The sequence below is a fragment of the Salmo trutta genome, chromosome 23, assembly GCF_901001165.1.
Source record: "Salmo trutta chromosome 23, fSalTru1.1, whole genome shotgun sequence".
NCBI classification, from domain to species: Eukaryota; Metazoa; Chordata; class Actinopteri; order Salmoniformes; family Salmonidae; genus Salmo; species Salmo trutta.
This window is the reverse complement of record NC_042979.1, coordinates 11,061,898-11,083,281: the sequence shown is the minus strand read 5'-3', so window position 1 is coordinate 11,083,281 and position 21,384 is coordinate 11,061,898. Positions and strand designations below refer to the sequence as shown.

Sequence of the window (21,384 nt, the reverse complement as noted above, 5' to 3'; positions counted from 1 at the left end):
TTTGCCTTGATTACATCAGAAGCTCTATTTTCTCATGTGCTCTGTTTTTCTCTAATCTGTGTTGCCGCTTTTACACCATGGTCCGCAAATGCTATTTGAGTTTGCTTTTTTCCTATAGTGAAAAACGAATGATATTTGTTGAATATTAGGAGTGCAGTAATACTTCTGTCATTTTTGTAAAGCTCAAATTCTCCCATTTTCAAGGAAAAGCTTAGACCGCTGCGCCACTCAGGAGCCCATGATGGGGAGAAAATCTGAGCTGGAAATTGTTTAACCTGTAGCCAAGGCATTCGGAAAGTATTCAGACCCCTTGACTTTTTCAACATTTTGTTACGTTACAGCCTTATTCTAAAATGGATTAAATCGTTTTTTCCCCCTCATCAATCTACATACAATACCCCATAATGACAAAGCGTTTTTAGAAATGTTTGCAAATTTACATAAGTATTCAGACCCTTTACTCAACCCTTTGTTGAAGCACCTTCGTCAGCGATTACAGCTTCAAGTCTTCTTGGATATGATGCTACAAGCTTGGCACACCTGTATTTGTGGAGTTTTTCCCATTCTTCTCTGCAGATTCTCTCAAGCTCTGTCAGGTTGGATGGGGAGCGTCACTGCACAGCTTTTTTCAGGTCTCTCCAGGGATGTTTGATCGGGTTCAAGTCCGGGCTCTGGCTGGGGCACTCAAGGATATTCAGAGACTTGTGATGAAGTTGCCTTGGCTGTGTGCTTAGGGCCGTTGGCCTGTTGGAAGGGGAACCTTCGCCCCAGTCTGAGGTCCTGAGCACTCTGGAGTAAGTTTTCATCAAGGATCTCTCTGTACTTTGCTCTGTTCATCTTTCCCTCGATCCTGACTAGTCTCCCAGTCCCTGCCACTGAAAAACATCCCCACAGCATGATGCTGCCACCACCGTGCTTCACCATGGGGATGGTTCCAGGTTTCTTCCAGATGTGAAGCTTGGCATTCAGGCCAAAGAGTTCAATCTTGAGTTCATCAGAACAGAGAATCTTGTTTCTCATGGTCTTAGTCCTTTAGTTGCCTTTTGGCAAACTCCAAGCGGGCTGTCATGTGCCTTTTACTGAGGAGTTGCTTTCGCCTGGCCACTCTACCATAAAGGCCTGATTGGTGGAGTGCTGCAGAGATGGTTGTCCTTCTGGAAGGTTCTCCCATCTCCACAGAGGAACTCCGGAGCTCTGTCAGAGTGACCACTGGGTTCTTGGTCACCTCCCTGACCAAGGCCCTTCTCCCCTGTCTTGGTGGTTCCAAACTTGTTCCATTTAAGAATGATGGAGGCCACTGTGTTCTTGGGGACCTTCAATGCTGCAGGATCTTTTTGGTACCCTTCCCCACATCTGTTCCTCGACACAATTCCTTCAACCTTATGGCTTGGTTTCTGCTCTGACATGCACTGTCAACTTTGGGACCTTATATAGACAAGTGTGTGCCTTTCCAAACCATGTCCAAGCAATTGAAATTACCACAGGTCGACTCCAATCAAGTTGGAAACAGGATGCACCTGACCTCAATTTCGAATCTCATAGCAAAGGGTCTGAATACTTATGTAAATAAGGTATTTCTGTTTTTTATTTATTATAAATTTGCAAAAAATTCAGAAAGGTTGTTTTATTGTGTGTAGATTGGGGATTTATTTTGTATTTTATCCATTTTAGAATAAGGCTGTAACGTAACAAAATGGGGGGGGGGGGGGGGAGTCAAGGGGTCTGAATACTTTCCGAATGCACTGTATGATTAATTATGGCTGCCTTTGGTTACACTCTGCCACAATATCAATGTTGCCAGCTAAGATATATGAGGAGATAGCCTTGTCCAACTACACTTACTATCTGAATGTGCACATGATGGAAGTTGGAGGTAGCCTAAATATTAATTATTTAATAGAAGAAAAACATACACTGACTATTATGTGACTAAAATGGCTATGACTACAACTAGACTAAAAGAGTTTTAGTTGACTGATAACTGAAACTAACAATGGATGAAATGACTAAAATGTGACGAAGACTAAAACTAAATCTAAAATAGCTACCAAAATGAACTCTGCTGTGAATGTCTGTATATACATCATCTACTTAATGCTAATATCAGTCCTTCTTATATATTTGTTTTGTACCAGCTGAATTCAAAGCTTCAGTGTAGCAATTCGGTACTAAAGCTGTTTTTGTGATCGATACGTAGCCTATCAACAACTGAAGGAACTATTTTCAGTGGGTTCATTTTATGTGTCTCCGTGAGATTGAGACCATTTTCTACACAGTTGCCCATACAGATTGTCTTGACACACTGTCGGAAACCGGATGCAAAGGGCACTCCCATTAATTCCAAATGAAAATGTGTCTAAAAAATGGCTTACAACGGTGCCTAATGCTCTCCGGCTTAGTGTGGGACTGTCTGTCAAAGTGTGCACCTCTTTCACTCAGGGAGAGCGAGGTAGAGCTAGAGTGAGAGCTACGTCACAAGGTTATGTGCCCCTCACTGAGCGCTCGGTAGAACTTTGTGGTCACAGGTTCACAATTTGACCTTTTTCTGAGATCTCAGCCAAGCAAGCAGGAAACAGCAGCCAACAGTGGGCTTACTGCACGTGCAACAACACACGCACGAGGGAACTTCTCATAAACATGCCAAATTGCTGACACAATTTGGCAACCATCTTATAAAATAACATCCGTCAAAGTTTGTCAGACATTTTTGTCCCTTTAACATTTGTTTGTTTTTAAGAATTGGGTTTTAAAATGTTAAACACTGTCGCTGACCGTTTTCAAAATATACTGAACAAAAATATAAACACAACATGTAAAGTGTTGGTCCCAAGTTTCACGAGCTGAAAAAAAAGATCCCCGAAAATGTTTACACGCACCAAAAGTATATTTCTCTCAAATTTTGTGCACAAATATGTTACTGAGCATTTCTCCTTTGCCAAGATAATCCATCCACCTGACAGGTGTGGCATATCAAGAAGCTAAATTAAATAGCATGATCATTACACAGGTGCACCTTTTGCTGGGGATAATAAAAGGCCAATCTAAAATGTGCAGGTTTGTCACAACACAATACCACAGATGTCTCAAGTTTTGAAGGAGTGTGCAATTGGCATGCTGACTGCAGAAATGTCCACCAGAGCTGTTGCCAGAGAATTGAATGTTAATTTCTCTACCATAAGCCGCCTCCAACTTTATTTTAGAAAATTTGGCAGTACCTCCAACTGGCCTCACAACCGCAGACCACGTGTAACCACGCCAGTCCAGGATCTCCACATCCGGCTTCTTCACAAGTGGGATTGACTGAGAACAGCTGATGAAACTGAGTATTTCTGTCTTGGGGGGAAACTCATTCTGATTGGCTGGGCCTGGCTCCCCAGTGGCTGAGCTCCTGCCCAGTCATGTGAAATCCATAGATTAGGGCCTAATAAATGTATTTGAATTGGCTGATTTCCTTATCATAACACGCCTTTTATTATAGTCCTATTTTCAGACCATTTCTCTTTCAATCCCTTTCTCTGTAGCCTAAACCAAGCAGAAAATGCGTGTGCGACAAAACAACACACTCAACTTTAGTGCGCGAGAAATGTATACTGAAGCCAACATTTTACCCACCTTTTCGATAAGAACATATCCTCATACCTTTTTGTCATGTCAACCATCCATTCAAATAAAATCATTCCACGTGTCCGCTTGGCTTTTGTCTTCATAAACTTTCAGTATCTCTGTCTCCAAACTAGGCTAGAATTAGCTACCCCATAAGGTATGCGGATATTTTCTTATCTAAAACGTGGGTGAATTTTGCTTTAGTATATACTTCTCGAGTGCTTAAGTTTGTGTGTTGTGTTGCTCATGGGACTCTGCTTGGTTTAGGCTAAAGAGAAAGCCATCGAAAGAAATGGCTTGTGACTATAGGACTATAATAAAAGGCGTGTTGGGTGATGTGGTAAAGACGGATGTATTTTGAAAACTGACGGTGACAGTGTTGTGTTTTATGAGGAGTTCTCTCGTGCGTGTGTTGTTGCACGTGCAGTAAGCCCTCACGGGCTGCTGCTTGCTTGGCAGAGATCTCAGAAAAGGTCAAATTGTGAACCCGTGACCCAGATGTATCATATACAATGTTTATGTTGCATCGCACAATCGATTGGTCTTCCCAGATTTAGTATGTTTACTGTGACGGAACGTACATTTTCTTTCCCCGTATATTTTCTGTATTCCACAAAGTTCTATCTAGCGCTCAGTGAGGGGCGCATAACCTTGTGATGTAGCTGTTGCTCTAGCTCTACCTCGCTCTCCCTGAGTGAGAGAGGTGCACACTTAGACAGACAGTCCAACACTAAGCCGGAGAGCTTTAGGCGCTTGGACAAATTTCCAAAATTTGCCGTGGTTCCCCTTTTTAAGGCTCAGACCAATTTTTCAAGACAAACATAACAGTGATGGAAAAATAATATGGTAATATAGATGTTGACCTAAGCCTGTGTTTTCCCAACAGAGTAAATGTGTGTTGGATGCTCTGGACAGCTCAGGGAAGACAGCCCTTCATCACGCAGGTAAGATTTGGTTGGAAATAACTTGTATGCAGAAGGCCTCTATAATGCCTACATGAACGTATGACACTTTATGTCTATAGGACTTCCCTAGGCATCAGCTCTGGGAAAATTGTAACTTAGGCATTGAAGATTCACACTGAAATGGTGGTGTTCATCAGAAATCGATTGAGATCTATTTGTATTACTTGAGACCATCAAACCTAGAAGGATAAAATGGCTTGATGATTCCTCTTCTTAGGTGCAGAGCAGCAAATAGCCTATCCTCTAAGCACCTGATCTCAATTCCCCTCTTTCAGTCATGGTCCTGTACTCATCCTTGACATCGTCCATATCAATGCTGTACCTCAGCTAAAAGTCCTGCTGATGATTACAGAAGCGGCCGCGGCTATAAGACCAGACAATACCTCGGGTGTTTTCTTATGCAGTATATGACAGGAATGTTTCATTGCCTGGGGTGAACCATACTTTACTAAAGAACATATACATTTAGAGAGGCTTTGGCCAGCAGAGGATGCTTTTATCTGGGGGGCGGGGTCTTGGATCAAAGACTACAGTAAAAAGAGTCATGTCAATTGCATAGTAAGAGACTCTACTGACAGGTTTTTTTTCTCCAGGGTTCCAACGTCCATCTATGGGTGACTGCAAGATAATTGCACCATGTTGGACACAGTAGGGTTCTATTCAGGGAGCAAGCTGCTATAGGAAGAGTCATGCCGGGGGCCTGTGGGGAGAGCTTTGACATGGCTCTCAAAGTTAGTCAATAACCTGCCGTGGCGTTTTGTATTCGTGCCGTTTATAACTCAATGGTAGGCAGGGCATTTTGGGCTTATCAATCCATTTCTCTTATTTTTCTCCCTCAGCTGCCAGTGGAAGCATTGGGATTGTCCAAACCTTATGTGAGCACAAGTGTCCGGTAAACATCAAAGACACGGTACGTATGCCATTCGATCAGATACAGTGCAGTTTTCTCATTCAAGTTGTTTGTATCGTCTTCAACTAAAGAAATATCCAGGCCTGAAGTATTATTACTACCCTGTGGGTTGAGAGAAGGCTCTTCCGCATAAATGCTGCATGGAGTAGTCCCACTGTACTGGCTCTGCTGTGCCTCAAACAATGACAAGCAAATTAACATCCCCTGACTGACTGTGTGTGCATGCAAGTGTGTGTTTGTGGAGTTGATGGTGTGTTATTGTGGCGTTAACGGTTTGTGTGTGTGTGTGTGTGTGTGTGTGTGTTGGGGGTTCGCTGTGTGTGAGAGGCATACATTGTGTATTTGTGTCGTGGTAGTTGGGCTTGTGGTCTCCAATGGAGACATTTTACATGTCTGTGGTTTCTTTCAGCTCGGTGTTGTTTTTCCTCCTCCTCTTTGGGAGGCGTGATGCCACATCCCTGCTGTACAAGATGTCTCCCTCCCGCCAGATTCACTGACAAACCCACTCCCAGCACACACTCACCCTCATATAGAAATCCCTATGAACCTCTGATTCAACTCTGCCGTAGAGAAGCATACTCTTCCTTTAGTGAGGGTTTGAGTTACATCCGCTGTCCTCATACTTAATTGTTTGAAACGTTTCTCAAATCCTGCATTTCCTTGTACTTTTGCCAAGTCTATAACGCTGACATAGAGCATTTGTCATCAGCTGGCCCGCATGAGAGAAAGTGATACATAAAACAAGATAGGAATTACGATACTCTTTTGTTAACAAATGAATCAATTTGGCACAATCAAAGACGTTCGCTTTTGATGGGGGAAGTATTAGAAAAAAGAGCTGTGCTGCAGTGTTAGATATCAACCCTCTCCAATCCAGCTGTGGCTTCTCCTCAACTCTCCGTCATCCTGAAATAGCACGGAACGCTGATACACTCCAAGGAACTGGGCGCCTTGGAGGGCCAGGGAGGGAGTCGCTTTCTCACCCCACTCAAACCCTGGTTGACACGTCTTCATTACTGTGAGCCTGTCATCCTGTCTGTATCCTCCAGATAATAAACACACAAGATAACTATGTTGTGTTTCTGTTAGAGAGCTATTGCGGCAATCAAAGTCTCTCTGACACAATCGCGGCTAATGGTGGAGTGCTATCCATCCGATCCAAATGGGCTTTGATGCCATCTGAACGGCGGTACTTTAGCTGTGTGTGGGCAGAGCCTGCTGTTCAGAAACAGTCGGGTGCGGGAGGCAGTCAGCTGCGGTATGTATCCTTGTTGAGAGGTTTTGTTAAGTTCACGGAGTATGACCTCACTAGGAGGTGATGGAGACAGTCATCAGCAGCGCACACGTCAAGCCAAAGTACCTCATTTGGCTGCGTTTCACATTCAGTGGGATGAGCTGTTGCTAACGCCTGCTCTTACTCCGTGTTACTGTAGGTCAACACCACTATCGCCTAGGTTCACAGTGAAGGGTGAACCTGGATCCTGGTCTCTCTCACATCTGGATCTAATTCATCTTCTCTTCTAACAGAAAGGGCTGGGAAAAACATGCCAACTTGTTAATACTTGACGTGCCACATGCCTATATATCTTCTTTAAATACTGTAAATACTGCCAAAATGATGTAACAAAGAGAGAATTCCTAGGATTGGCGGTTTTTGAACCATTCACAGTCGCGGAGGGGTGAATGTTTACCGTGTGGTTGGCTGTAATCCATGTTCATGTCAACACACCGATAAAACACACAGAGACAGAACTATGTCAATACCATTACAGGATGGTGATGAGGTACTTACTGTAGTCACGCAGGCCTCTCAAATGCAGGAGCGAACGGAGTAGAAATAAGGGAAACTGTAGCCAGTGGGACACATTATTGCTGTAACAATGTGGCTTTGCTAGGACCCTGGGCACTCCTTCATGGTTAACCCTCCCCATCTCTGTGTGTCGGGCCAGACTAGCCTTAGCCACAGCGTTCTGTGGTGCACCGTGCTGAGTGCTGAGATTACACATGGTTTTAATGTTAGATTGTTACATTAGCCTCCTGGGCCCTGGCAGCCAGCCTCTGCTCTGCTGGCCTAACCCACAGATGCCATACTGTAGCTTTATTTAGGCATGAGGATCAGTCCACGTATTTCTCATCCCCTTGTTTCCCCCCAGACTGTGAGTGGTATGAAAACATCACACTCTGGAAAACATTCACACTCTGCGCCTGCCAGGGCTTTGTCTGCCAGAGATGAGGAAAGCAGGACTTTTGTCTTGTTCTGTTTTCAAGACCAAAGTTAGGCCTTTCAGCTGGTAAATACATGAAGTAAGGCCCTTAGAAACCCACATAATAGCTTTGCCCTTTGCGGTGTGTGTTCGTTTTACACTAAGCAAGTCTGACACATTCCCAGTCAACTCTGACACATCTCTGAACCCCATTTACATTCCTCATGTGTCAAATGGTGTATTTGTCACACCTACACTCAATGGCTAGTGTTCATTCCTCTTTCCTACCAAGGTTGATCTGTTCTCTCTTAATTTGAGCCAGTTTGCTACACCAGGAAAATAATCCTGCAGCAACAGGAAATGTGAATTATTATGTGGATTATAATAAATTCACATTTCCGTAGCGGTTGATACATTTTTGTAAGAGAAAATCAAGTCAGAAGCCTTTTTAAACCTCAAATAGTCTACACGTTTTGCATTTCATGCATTGCTGGAAAGCTCTCCTGCAACAGGATTATCAAATTAAGATCCTATACCTGTATAGACATACACACACTAACTAAAACTGTCCAGTATGGTCTGAAAAGATTCCCATGTTATATACCAGAAATCACCCCAGTGACAAATAATATGGTCTAACTGTCCAGAGTGTGGGCTGAACGTCGAATGTTAAACAGCTCGGAAGGTTCCATTTTATACACAAGAGAATTATCCAAGTTCATTCTTGGTGAATAAGAGCTGTCACTGTCAGTTTTCTCACACCTGGCTGTCAGGAGCCTCACCACCTTGACAGAGCTAGTAGTCAGTGTCTAGACAAGGTCTTGGAAATGTAAATATCACCAGAGAAATCACTCAACCTACTTGTTATTGTATGTGACGTGTATCTCTGGGGACAGTGTATTGTATGTTGCTAATGGTGAAATGCTTTTTAAACTGGCTCCTGGTTTTAGTGTATGGTAGAAGTTAGACGTAATTAAGTTACTTTGAAGTTGATTTTGAAGGTACAGATGTAGTATCTTAATTTGATCACCGCGTTGCAGGAGAATTTCCTGCTGATACATTTTTCACAAGGGAAAATCAAGTCAGACATTTGCAGGAGAATTTCCTGCAACACAGGAAATAAAACATTTGTTGTGAATTCGAGGTTTAAAAGGGCTTCCAAAGTTTGTAATTTCCACTTAGAAATTTCTGACTTGATTTTCCCTTGTGAAAAATGTATCAACCGCTACAAAAATGTCCATGATTTATAATCCACATAATAATTCATATTTCCTTTTGTTGCAGGATTATTTACCTGCTGTAGGAGACTGGCTCAATCTAAGGTCCCACATCTGTATGAAGTTTAGCGTCAGCCATCAGTATTTCACTTTTTATGGTTGGTCCAGGACGTGTTTTCCGAGAGCTTGCAGGGATAATATGTGATTTTTGAGAAATGTTCCATCTACCAGTGAGACAGAAAGTGTGTAAATCCTCCTGATTGTGTTAAGAGTCGACGCCCAGTGCAGTGTGTGTAATGTCCTGTGAAGCAGACAGACTGCGCATGTAGATATTGCCTGCCTCTGCTTTTGACGAGGTGTCAGTTTCCTAAACCTTATTATTAAGACAAGCCAAACCCTGGGAAAGAAAGGATATAAGGAAAGGAATCTAGAAAATATGTGGAACATATGTGGGTGGCTGGCTGTGTTGTGTACATTATTTGATAAGGAGGACTGTCTGTGCATGGGACGGAGAACGCTGTGTGTGGAGGGGTGTACGAAGGGGTCTGTGTGTGTGCGCGTGTGTGTGAGAGAGAGGGGGGGGTAGAGTAAAGTTTCTCTTTTTCCCTCTCTGAGCTGTGGGGGAGAATGGCTAACTCCGCATGCCAAAATAATATAATAAAAGGCCTATGCTCTGGTTTGTTTGAGTGGAGGTTGGAGCTATAAAGTCGTGCTTTTATTTTAGCAGGATGCTGAAGGATGTAGCCCAGCCTGTTACCACTCATCAAAGCTCCAATTGTCGTCTTAGGAATTGCATTGTGGTCATAGACTACATGAGCGAAACAGCTGGTTTTTCTCTGTGCTATGTGTCTGGTATGTTTTCATTGCAGCAGACCAAACAATGCTTCTAGTGTACAGCAGCTGAATATGTACTGTAGCGCTTACATTCCAATCACTTCTCCCACTTCTTCCTTTCCCGAGAAACAAGGTTGTGGATCCTTTAACAGTACAGTATGTGAACGTCAGTATGTCAGTTCGGTACAGTATGTGTGCTTCTGTGTTCACCTGCTATGATCAAGGCATCTGAACAGACCGTCTACACAGGATACTGTTACTGTGAGTGAACTATGATGTGTGGGTCCTGCAGGATGGCCTCAGCCCCCTGCTGCTGTCCGCCAGACATGCCCAGGCGGAGGTGTGCGGCAGCCTCCTGGACTGGGGAGCCGACGTCAACGCGTGTGATAAGAACGGCAGGTAGGGGAGGACTCACCTGGCAGATCACACGTGCCTTCCACTTCATAACTTCATCTCATCATTACAGGGTTGTCTACAAGCACGTTATATTATAATGCCTTGATGGTGAGGATGATGATGATGGTGAAGATTATGATGGTGAGGATGATGGTGCGGATGGTGAGAATGATGGTGAGGATGATGATGATGATGGTGAGGCTGATGATGGTGAGAAGGAGGATGATGACGTTAATGATGAGTATTGTGACGACGACAATGACGATAGTATTTCTGACTGTGTGATACAGGACAGCGGTGATGCTGGCCAGTGAGAGCAGCAGTGTGTCTGTAGTGGAGGTTCTGGTCCAGAGAGGAGCTGACCTCCAGGCTGTGGACTCTTTGGGTCACGACGTCCTGCACCACGCCAAAATGTCTGGCAGCAGTGAAGTCAAGGCCGTCCTCACTGCGGCGCTGCACAAGGCCCACTCCGACTCAGGTGAGATAGATACTGTTTTCATTACTGGATCATGCCTTGTGTGAGGCAGTTGACCAGAGACTCTAGCAGACTTCTTCAGGCTTAATTTCCCTTCAAATCTATTTGAGGTGTGTGGAAGTTATGAAATTCAAGCAGAGCGTTTCCCAACTCCAGTCCTCCAGTGCCCTCAACAATACACATTTTTGTTGTAGCCCCGGACAAGCACACATGTTCCACCGTGCCAACTAGTCATCAAGCCCTCAGTGAGTTGAATCATGTGTTTTTGTCCGGGGCTACATCACAAATGTGTGCTGTTGGGGGTACTGGAGGACTGGAGTTGGGAGTCACTGCTCTAGCAAACTCCTAAAGGCTTAATTGTTTTGAGGTGTATGGAAGTTATTCAATTCAAGATTTCGGATGTTAATAGCTGTTGGTTGTAACGTGAAGCATTGCATACATTTATAGAAAGAAATATGTTTTGACTAGACGAACATTGGGCTTTTCTTTCCTTTTCTCCATAACCTACCCAGATACATCATTGACCTCTTTGTGGTCAAGCTTTGAAATGCAACTTTTCAGTTTGCCTGTTAAGCAGAATTGTCCCAATACTGCCATCTTCAGGCTGTCCCATGAATGTTTTTTTTCCCCTTCTGTCCTCATTCACAGACACCCCGAAATCCCCAAAGTCCCCCCAAACTCCTCAGGTAAGTTACCGGTACTTCAGCTTCTGCAATCTTTCTATCTTCTTCCGAACTTCACAACTGCAACCAGTTGTCCTGCTCATTGACCCTACACACATTCACTTGATATGAACGTGATAAATCACACTTATTAGTCTAATCAGAAGGAATAATACACATTAAACAGTCAAAACCAACCTCTTGCCACAGTATCATCATTAAACAACCTAATCTAATCTTGAATGAGATTGATAGCTTTCTTTTTAAACCTTATGTTTTTTTTACATAATGAAACCTGTTTTGAAATGCACTTCAAGCAGCATGTATTTTATTTTTTTGTATTTCAATTAACCTTTATTTAACTAGGCAAGTCAGTTAAGAACAAATTCTTATTTACAATGACGGCCTACCAGGGGTTAACTGCCTTGTTCAGGGGTAGAACAACAGATTTTTACCTCGTCAGCTCGGGGATTCGATCCAGCAACCTTTCGGTTACTGGCCCAACGCTCTAACCACTAGGCTACCTGCCGCCCCAAAACAGGACCATGTATGAGCATGAATCTAACACCTTAGCTAAACAGAGCAATCTCCAAGCCCTTGGTACTCCTGGATAAATACCTTCTCTTTGATTACAAGTTCTCCAAATGTTTGATTCTTCTTTTTCACTAGCTAACCTTACTAAACACTGCGGGATCGTTCTTCTGTTTTTGTTCTTCTTTCTTCCCACTCCTTCACTCACACCTCAGCATGATCAAGTGGCTAGGTTAGGTGGCGATCCAAGCACAACTCCCAAAAAACGAAAAGCACCTCCACCTCCCATAAGTCCTGTGCAGGTAAAGGCATGTCTCTCTCTATCAGTCAGTCTGCCTGTCTCAGTCAGTCTGCCTGTCTCAGTCAGTCAGTCTGCCTCTCAGTCAGTCAGTCTGCCTCTCAGTCAGTCTGCCTGTCAGTCAGTCAGTCTGCCTGTCAGTCAGTCTGCCTGTCAGTCTGTTTTCGGTCTGTTCATTTCCCGCCTGTGTGGCTATCTATGTGTCTGCTTCCCTTTTGATTGATCCTTAGCCCTGTTTGTGTCGGGTAACGCTTTACTTTTACTCTGAATGAAGTTCTTGAATGTTATAATATGTGTTTACCTCGTATGTGTCTGTTTGAATTCCCAGTAGTAATTACTGTGTCTATAGAGCAAAACACTTAAGAAATGTAATTCATATTTTATGTTTTCAAACTTTCTAGATGCCTAGTCCTTACACTCTTGCATACATGACCCCAATTGAAACTCCAGTCTTCAGTAAAAGTTCTAATATGTGTTTACCTTTATCTGTTTGGATTCCCAGTGTTGTCCTTAAATGTTTTGGACCCTCACCCTGCTTGTCTACTGCTTTCATTCAAGGCCTCTTTGTATTCAGTGCATTGGGATTGTTATTCTGTCTGTCTCAGTGTAATTGTATGTATTGACTATTGATGAAGTACTGTAACTGAAATGTCTCGTTCTGGACGCAGGAGTAAACACTGAGAAATGTAATTCATGTTTTATGTTTCCAAACTTTCTAGATGTCTAGCCCCAACTCTCCCGCGTACATGACCCCAAATGAAACTCCGGTCTCCAGTAAAAGTTTTGGATCGAAAGTATTTAATTATAAGGTACATGCACTTACACTCAAGAATTTCTTAGAAGTCATTACAGGGCTCTCATTTAAAAGAACAGCTCTTTTCTCTAAAGTATCATCTTGGTTGTTGCCCGTCATGTTTTTGTTCTGTGTCGATATTTTTGTTTATGTTGGTTTTGCTCGCTGCTCGCTCTCTCTCGTCCCCATCCCCTCCCTGTCCCAGGAGGAGGAGTTGCAGAGCGTGTCTCTGAGGGAGGAGGTGGAGAAGCTACAGGGGGAGAAGTGCATGCTGCTGGAGACCATTGAGGATCTGAAGCAGATTGTGGACCAGACTGTGACTATGAGCCAGACGGGGCCGGGGCCCAAGGCGAGTTACAGCTACAGCGCAGGCCTTTAATATCACTTGCCTGCGCTGCTTTGATCCCAGGCCTCTAGCATTCTCTGTCCCCTTTCTATCTCTCTGGAACCCATTTATACAGCTGTGTTTTTAATGGCTGGGGATGTTCAGGTAGAGAATCCAGTCTGCTCCAGGGCACTGTCCTGCTGTAGCTCAAAACCCCACACTGTTGACTATATTACTACATGTACTAATGGAAGGTTATGGAAGTCTCATGAGATGCCCCAAGAATTTAACATATTCCCTGGTAGTCTAAACCATTGCAGGTTAACTGTATAATTGTGTTGATACAGGCAGAGGACTGTGGGAAGGTAGACTCAGCTCTAGTAGTGGCCCTACAAGCAAAGATTACTGCTTTGTCTCTGGAGAACCAGCAGTTAGCCCAGATACTCAAGGTAAGCTGTCAAACGAAACAACTCGTCATTCCAAGAGCGTCAATAGTAATACCTGTGTTTTGTTTACTATAATTCGTCACTCTACATAAGAAATATCCATTAAGATCCTAATAATCGACTAAACCGTGTTTACTTATTTTTCCTCAATCTCATCTCTCCATCTCCCTCTAGAAGCGTCCGTCTCCCCAGGGAGGTGAGGGGGGCCATGAGGACTCGTCCCGTCCAGATAGTATGAACTCTAACGCCTCCTACCACACCACCCACGAGTCCCCCAGCGAGGCCCTGCTCCAGCCTCAGGGGACCGAGGAGGACATGTCTGAAGGGTCCGCCCTGGAGCTCAGCAGCACCTCCCTGAGACAGGAGGAAGAAGAGGGTAAGGAGGGAGGCGAGGAGGAGATCAGGCTGCTGAGGGAGACCCTAGGGAGCATCCAGTCCAAACTACAGGAGACGCAGAAGGAGAACCGCACGCTCCATGCCAGGTTCATACCTGAGCAGGATGAGGAGACGGGAAGGAAGGGAAAGGTGCTGCTTGAGAGTCTAGCAGAGCTCCAGGCCAAGCTGACGGAGACACAGGAGAAACACCAGGAGGCCAGAGAGGAGGTGCTGGCCCTCAGGGCACAGATTGAAAGAGGAGGTGGTGGAGGAAGGGAATTGGCAGAGCAGGAGCTCCTGAGACTGAGAAGCTCTCTGGAGCAGGAAGTGAAAGACCTGAGGTACCAGCTGGCCCAGTCAGGGCAGCAGAGGGAGAGGGATGTAGGCCGGATCAGGGAGCTGGAGGCCAGGCTGAAGGCAGCAGACCACAGCTCTGATCACGATAAGAGCTTGCTGGTGGACCGGTACAAGGAGGCACAGGAGGAAATCAGGATGCTGCAGGAGGCCCTGAGGGGGACGGTCCCTGTGGAGGCTGCAGCTAATGACTTTGAGGAGATGAAGGGTGAGCTGGGGAGTGTGATTGATGGGCTGCAGCGCCGCCTGCTGGAGCTCTCCAAGTCCTACAGCGAGGCCAAGAGTGAACTGAGCTCCACCAGGAACCAGCTGGAGGAGACCCGGGCTGTCAAGTCTAAGCCTGGCAGCCCTGTATTCTCCCCAGTCAAAGAGCAGGACATGCTGAGGAGCAGAGTGGAGGAGCTGCAGGCATCGTTAGCCGACACACAGAGCAAGTACTCAGCCTCTCTGGAGGAGATCGCCCTCCTGAAGCAGGAGGCTGATGCTCTGGCCCAGGGGTCAGTGGCGTTAGCTGACCACACCCAGGTGGTGTCCTCTCTGGGCAGCGCCATCAAGGACCTGGAGGACCAGGCAGACGCTCTGAGACAGCAGCTGTCCCAGAGGGCCCTGCAGGTGGACGCCCTACAGAACAGACTGACCGTGGAGAAGGACCACACACCGGACGACTCTATATCACGGCTGGAGCACGAGCAGATGAGAGGGGGTCTGGAGACTGAGGTGGGCCACCTGACGCAGCTCCTCCAGGGGGCCCTGAGGAAGCAGGATGAGGTGGCTCTGGAGGCGGCTGCAGCGTGGCAGGAGCTGAAGGAGGGGAGGAGCAAGAGGGAGGCCCTGCAGGAGCTGGCAGTCAGCAGGGAGAAGGAGAACCACACTCTGAGCACCAAGCTCAGAGGGGCCCAGGATGCCATAGCTCAGCTGAAGAAGCTGGTGGAGGGACACGTCAGCTCAGAGAGAGAGAAGAATAAGAAGGTTTGTAAGTTACAGCTTTCTGTTGGTAGAGTGTTTAGTACAATGTTCACCAGTAATGATATAGCAAATTTCCCTGGTTTGGCAAAGGAAATACTTTGAGTTTAGAAAGCTATCCCTCTATTTTGCTTCCTCGTTACGTTTTGTTTTGTTATGGCCATGATAGACAATCAGTTTCATCTAAAACCCTTGTATTGATCCCCCGCGTTGTTTGTGTCTCAGATTGATGACCTGTCGAGAGAGGTGGGGAAGTTAAAGGATGCCTTAAACAGCCTATCCCAGCTGTCCTACAGCGCAGGCTCTGCTAAGAGACAGCAGACCCTGCAGCAACAGCAGTTGGACAGCCTACAGCAGCAAGTCAAGCAGCTGCAGTACCAGCTAGGGGTGAGTCATACACCTTCACACTGTAGCTAATATGGCTCATTCAACCATGAATCAGTATACTACATTCACCCGCACTCCGATAGCGTCAGAGAAGACAGGATACACTGTTTACACAAATCCCTTCGGCTAAGGACTTTCCTGGAACAACTGCCAGACAGTTGGAAGCGGAGTTGCGATGAATGATGTGCTGAAATGTTAAAATGAAGATCTCTGTACTGTCATGATTAGCCTCCGTGTTAGAGCCAAGAGATGTAATGGACTGATCCAGGGCATCCTCCTCTGGTCCAGGACATAATGAGACGCAGGAATGTGTGGGCTGGGAGGCCAAACGGGATCCTCCTGTATCTCACCATCTGCTGCTGCTTATCACAGGCTTCTTACGCCTCGATCACAATGACGACGTCGTTGCATTTTGGTACACCAGAAGTCCATTCCTTTCCAATGGAACGCTGCGTTTGCCTTGCAGCATGGCGTTGCAGAGGCAGTTGCAGTGCGTTCTGGGTGGTGTATACGTTGGCTTTATCGAACATATGCCTCAAACTGTATGTGTAGACGGCTCGACAGAAATGGTAGCAGAGGGCGAATGTTGAACTTTTGTTGCGCACGTATCCAGATGATGCTGCGTACTATTTTTGCGCATTAAAGCTGTCGGTGTGATCGAGGCGTTAGTCATTGACCAACCTGTTCCTCTGGATGTACTGTGCAAATCAGATGGCTCTGAGGAAGGACATTTGACATGTAGATGCTGATCTATGAAGGACGTCTCCTGTAGTTTATGTTTTCTGTTTCTGTCACTGCTGAGTGCTTGCCTAAAATATGCAGTCTTTGGTTTATTGCTTATCTTTCATAATTCTGAGCAGTTTCATCATGGTTTTTATAGCTGATGTAGGATATTCCACTAGCTAATTGGTTAACGCGCTAGCCTGTTTCTGCATCTCTTTACTATAGGAGTCAAAGAGGCAGCACCATGAGATAGTGTCCGTCTACAGGATGCATCTCCTATACGCCGTCCAGGTACGTTTTTATGCATACTGGGTACTCTGTGATTTTCATATTAAATGGCGCAGGTGTGGTTTTAATGGTATTACGTCATTGCTTTATTCCTCATAGGGTCAGATGGATGAGGACGTTCAGAAAGCCTTGAAGCAGATTCTGAGGATGTGCAAGATGCCAACAGAAGCCAAATGAAGTGTCTGAGATGGAGCAGCCTATCTATCTACTGCCAGTGTTGGAGAGGAGACAAGGAAACGGCATCCTTACACGCTGGTCTCCTAACCTACATGGCCTGTCACACGTGTGCCGCATCCGTCCATCAAACACACACGTCCGTCAAAATCAAAGATAATGATTCTTTATTTGTCTACAAACTATTTCAGAGGGGAGCTACAATATGAAGACTCCTTGTCAATAGATTTGAATGGCATCCTGTCTTTGAACTAGCAGTGTTAGTTTTGTATTGTTGTCACTTAGTTTTTAATTGTAGCACTGGTTTTCATGATATAATCCAATTTTTGGGACCTCTGCATGCAATTTTTCCTAAATCAACCACATGCAAAATGCTTTTTCGGCACTTTTGTCAATATTTTCCTAATAGCATAAAACTTTTATGAAAACGAATAGTTTCAAATGTATGGAAGATTTTTCTAGATACATTTATGAAATGAAAACAAAGAAGTTTGGTAGTTGTATTTTTGAACAACCCTATTTGGGGGTTTTGTATGAATTCAGTATTTTGTGTGATAACCTAGGCCCTTTTCAGTGTCTGTGATCTGTGAATGCCAATTTTACCCAATTTGGGGGGTTTTGTCCTCATTTACACCATATTCCCTTGGAGGCTTTTTAAATCAAAATGACTTTATGAACAGAATCGACCTTTTGAGTAATGTAACCCCCCATTGCTTCAACAATGATATTTATTGAGCAATTATCCAGTACTTGAAGGGTGAGGTGGTATCAGATTTCTGGGGAGTGTCTCTCTGAGGACAGAAAATACCCATGTGACTAATGCACTTTCATCATGCTGTACTCCCATTCAAACTCTATAATGCCTCAGCAGATTACCTGTCCCATCCGGGACATCTTAGTTTTTGTGTCCCATGTGCCTGCTCTTTCTGTGTTGAAGCCTGACACACTTGTCTTGATTCTTGATCTTCTTCCCTCGTTTTATAATATCATTATAGTGTAAGAACTGTAGCAGGTATTCATATTTTGTGTTTTTTTTGAAGGGGGGGGGTGAAACAACCAACTATTTCAGTGTTGCTATACTGTATCTTGGTATGGCGGCATTTGAGTCTGTTGGACTGTTGAGGAAGATGCTCAGCCTCATTCAATCCACTTCATCCACATACTGTACATGAGCAGTAGAGTAGGAATAGTATAGTAAAAAGTGAACACCATAAAACACGAAGTTCATTACTCATAAGTAGGGCTATAATCTCTGGTGGACAGATGCGCGTAACATAATGGTACTAGCATCTGTCCACAGACTGGGATGCATTACTAACGAGGAACTTTGTTCTGGTAAGCAGATTCTTCATCATTTGGACAAATCACGATTTTGAGCGCTCTCATTTTTCAGAAGGGGACATTCAGCCCATAGACTTGCCCAATACTGGCTGATTTTTTTTTTTCTGTTTGGGTGGAGACTTAGCTAGTCTTGTTCAAGAGGCCAGGGTTCCGGTCTAGAAGCACGATTTCGACTGCACCTACAGTCTTTCTTCGGTACTGCAGCTTAAATGATGCCCGGCCCAGAAAGACAATTCACATAGACGATACCATAGAGAAATTACATTTAAAAAGTCCAAAAAAAGACACTTAAGTCATCAACTTTGTGCACACACATCCATTGAATTATTTCAATAATTGTCGCTGGGTCATATCCGTTTTTTATTTTATTTTCATTCATAGCCGAACATATAAAAATGTTCTATTCATCCAATGTCTGTCATGTTTTTGGATGACATGATGATGTCGTCGCTAATCGCTCTGCTCCCTGTGTGCACTGAGTGCTAGTGAGTTGTGCTGAGTAAACCCGGATGCAACCCGAATATAGATGGTCCATGAATCGGCGTATGCAAACATGAGTAGATTACGTTTAAAACAACGGTCGGACATTTTAGACACTTTCTCTAGTTCTTCTAGCTTAGTGGTCTCGTACACAGTGTACTCCCTTAGTGATCGCAGTGATGTGCAATTACATCAGACGGGAAATGCAGGATGACCCCAGTTATGGATGATATACATAACCCGAACCTATACATACCACCACAGTGCTGTACTCTGTGGTTTTAGCATACATTTCTACTCTTTGGGCTCCTCACTGTGTTTACACAGGCAGCCCAATTCTGATCTTTTGCCCAATTATGGGCAAACTATCTGATCTGATTGGTCAAAAGACCAACATATCAGTATTGGGCTGCCTGTGTAAACACAGCCTAAATTATTTAGGATGATCCACTACAGCGGAGTAATAGAATATAATAGAACATGATGAAGACAGGAGTGAAGTTGTCCTTATATCCCAGGTCACTCGATGAGTTTCTCTAACAACTCTTGTTAATAAGGTAAAAAGAAGACTCCTCTCTGTGACAGAGGTTAATAAGCATTGCCTGAATGTTTTGAATTTAGAAAGGGATAAGGATGAGATGCCCCTTGTCTCCTGTTGTTTTTACAACAGTTTTTGTAATGGAAACTGATTTTGATGTGTTTGTTTGCCAGTTGTTTTTCACCCAATTCAATAAATTGTGAAGACCTCGCCTGTTGCCTTTTCCATAAATATGGCGTGTATTGATCCAATTGGCTGTGGGGATGATTGCTTTTTATTTCAACCCCTGCCAGAGAGCCCAAGGGCCCTAATCAATAATCAATTAGGATGACTGAGGGGATTCTGCCAAAAAATAAAGAATGACTAGCTCTGATTTCAACACATACCACTTTTGGTGACGTAAAGCAGGTGGACATAATTTGTTCTCTGGAAAACGCACTTCTTTTTAGAAGTTGTAGAGCATTAGATGGATGTTGAAATGGTAAGCGGCTCAGGTTTCCCCAGGCATGGATGTCTGTGTTATATGTATAATGGCTATTAGATAAGGATTTATCTCTATTAGCCTGACAGCAGACTGCATTTACAGCCCTGATGACATTCTCCTTTTGTATACAGGGACCTGTTTCAAAGACTTTTGCCTGCCCTATCTCTGGTCATTATTCATGTCTGTTCCTCTCAGGCCTAGATTCAATCTGTAGCGCAGAAGGTCTGTGCTATAGTGCGATTTGAAATTAAAAGGCAATGTTCCCATGTTCGAGGAGACCGCTTTCAAGGTAAATGCTGCCATGGCCGTAACTAATTTGAAAAAATAAATGAATAATAAAAATATATATTTTGTACACAAAGAAAATCAATTATGGGTCAGCATCGAAGATTTTGCTCCCAGTGTTGATCAAAGCTCAGAACACTTATATTGTGTTTTATTATGTTTTCCTCAGCATTTGCCTCCCGGGTAAGCCTTTTTAGCAGCACATTCACCACTCTCTCAAACAGCCGAGGGCCTGAGACATGAAATTAACTACATTTTTCTTCAGACATTTCCCCTTACAACCTAGAGAACTTAGGTTGTCATGGAAAATGTATGGAGTAAAAAGTACAATATTCTTGTTAGGAATATAGTGAAGTAAAAGTTGTCAAAAATATAAATAGCAAAGTAAAATACAGATACCCCCAAAAATGACTTAAGTAGTACTTTAAACTATTTTTACTTAAGTACTTTACACCACGGTGTCTAAAATGGCCTTTTTGTCCGGCATCTCGCAAACATACTATGAGCAGAGCCGACCGCGAGCTGGGGTAGTTCGTTTCATGTCAAATCTAATCAGATTTTATTGGTCACATACACATGGTTAGCAGATGTTAATGTGAAATGCTTGTGCTTCTAGTTAGGACAGTGCAGTAATATCTAACAAGTAATCTAACAAATTCACAGCGACTACCTTATACACACAAATGTAAAAAGATGAGTAAGAATATGTACATACAAATATATGGATGAGTGATGGCTGTGCGGCATAGGCAAGATGCAGTAGATGGTATAGAATGTAGTATATACATATGAGATATCTAGGATTTGTAGACATTATTAAAGTGGCGTTATTTAAAGTGACTAGTGATACCTTTATTAAATCCATTTATTAAAGTGGCCAGAGATTTGAGTCTGTATGTTGGCAGCAGCCACTCTGTGTTAGTGATGGCTGTTTAACAGTCTGATGGCCTTGAGATAGAAGCAGTTTTTGTGTCTCTTGGTCCCAGCTTCACCTGTACTGACCTCGCCTTCTGGATGATAACGGGGTGAACAGACAGTGGCTCGGATGGGTTTGTCCTTGATGATCTTTTTGGCCTTCCTGTGACATCGGGTGCTGTAAGTGTCCTGGAGGGCAGGTAGTTTGCCCCTTTGATGCGTTGTGCAGACCACACTACCCTCTGGAGAGCCTTGCGGTTGTGGGCAGAGCAGTTGCCGTACCAGGCGGTGATACAGCCCTACTGGATGCTCTCGATGTGCATCTGTAAAAGTTTGAGTGTTTTAGGTGACAAGCCAAATTTCTTCACCCTCCTGAGGTTCACACTGTCTGTGTGGGTGGACCATTTCAGTTTGACCG

General features: G+C 44.2%; 1 protein-coding gene across 2 annotated transcripts in view; it reads left to right on the top strand.

Moving 5' to 3' along the window:
* rai14 (retinoic acid induced 14) overlaps nucleotides 1-19,495 on the top strand; it is a 43,803-nt gene extending 24,308 nt beyond the window's left edge. Inside the window, exons 6-18 of one of the 2 annotated variants that reach the window (XM_029708907.1) lie at nucleotides 4,490-4,547; nucleotides 5,408-5,478; nucleotides 10,026-10,132; nucleotides 10,420-10,607; nucleotides 11,253-11,290; nucleotides 12,013-12,099; nucleotides 12,815-12,904; nucleotides 13,094-13,237; nucleotides 13,561-13,662; nucleotides 13,834-15,357; nucleotides 15,577-15,738; nucleotides 16,687-16,752; nucleotides 16,849-19,495. In XM_029708907.1, the coding sequence (XP_029564767.1) occupies nucleotides 4,490-4,547; nucleotides 5,408-5,478; nucleotides 10,026-10,132; nucleotides 10,420-10,607; nucleotides 11,253-11,290; nucleotides 12,013-12,099; nucleotides 12,815-12,904; nucleotides 13,094-13,237; nucleotides 13,561-13,662; nucleotides 13,834-15,357; nucleotides 15,577-15,738; nucleotides 16,687-16,752; nucleotides 16,849-16,926 (2,715 nt within the window). In that variant the 3' untranslated portion in view covers nucleotides 16,927-19,495. The remainder of the gene's footprint in view (nucleotides 1-4,489; nucleotides 4,548-5,407; nucleotides 5,479-10,025; nucleotides 10,133-10,419; nucleotides 10,608-11,252; nucleotides 11,291-12,012; nucleotides 12,100-12,814; nucleotides 12,905-13,093; nucleotides 13,238-13,560; nucleotides 13,663-13,833; nucleotides 15,358-15,576; nucleotides 15,739-16,686; nucleotides 16,753-16,848) is intronic. The other variant, XM_029708908.1, reaches the window with a different exon arrangement.
* The last annotated feature ends 1,889 nt before the right edge of the window (nucleotides 19,496-21,384 follow it).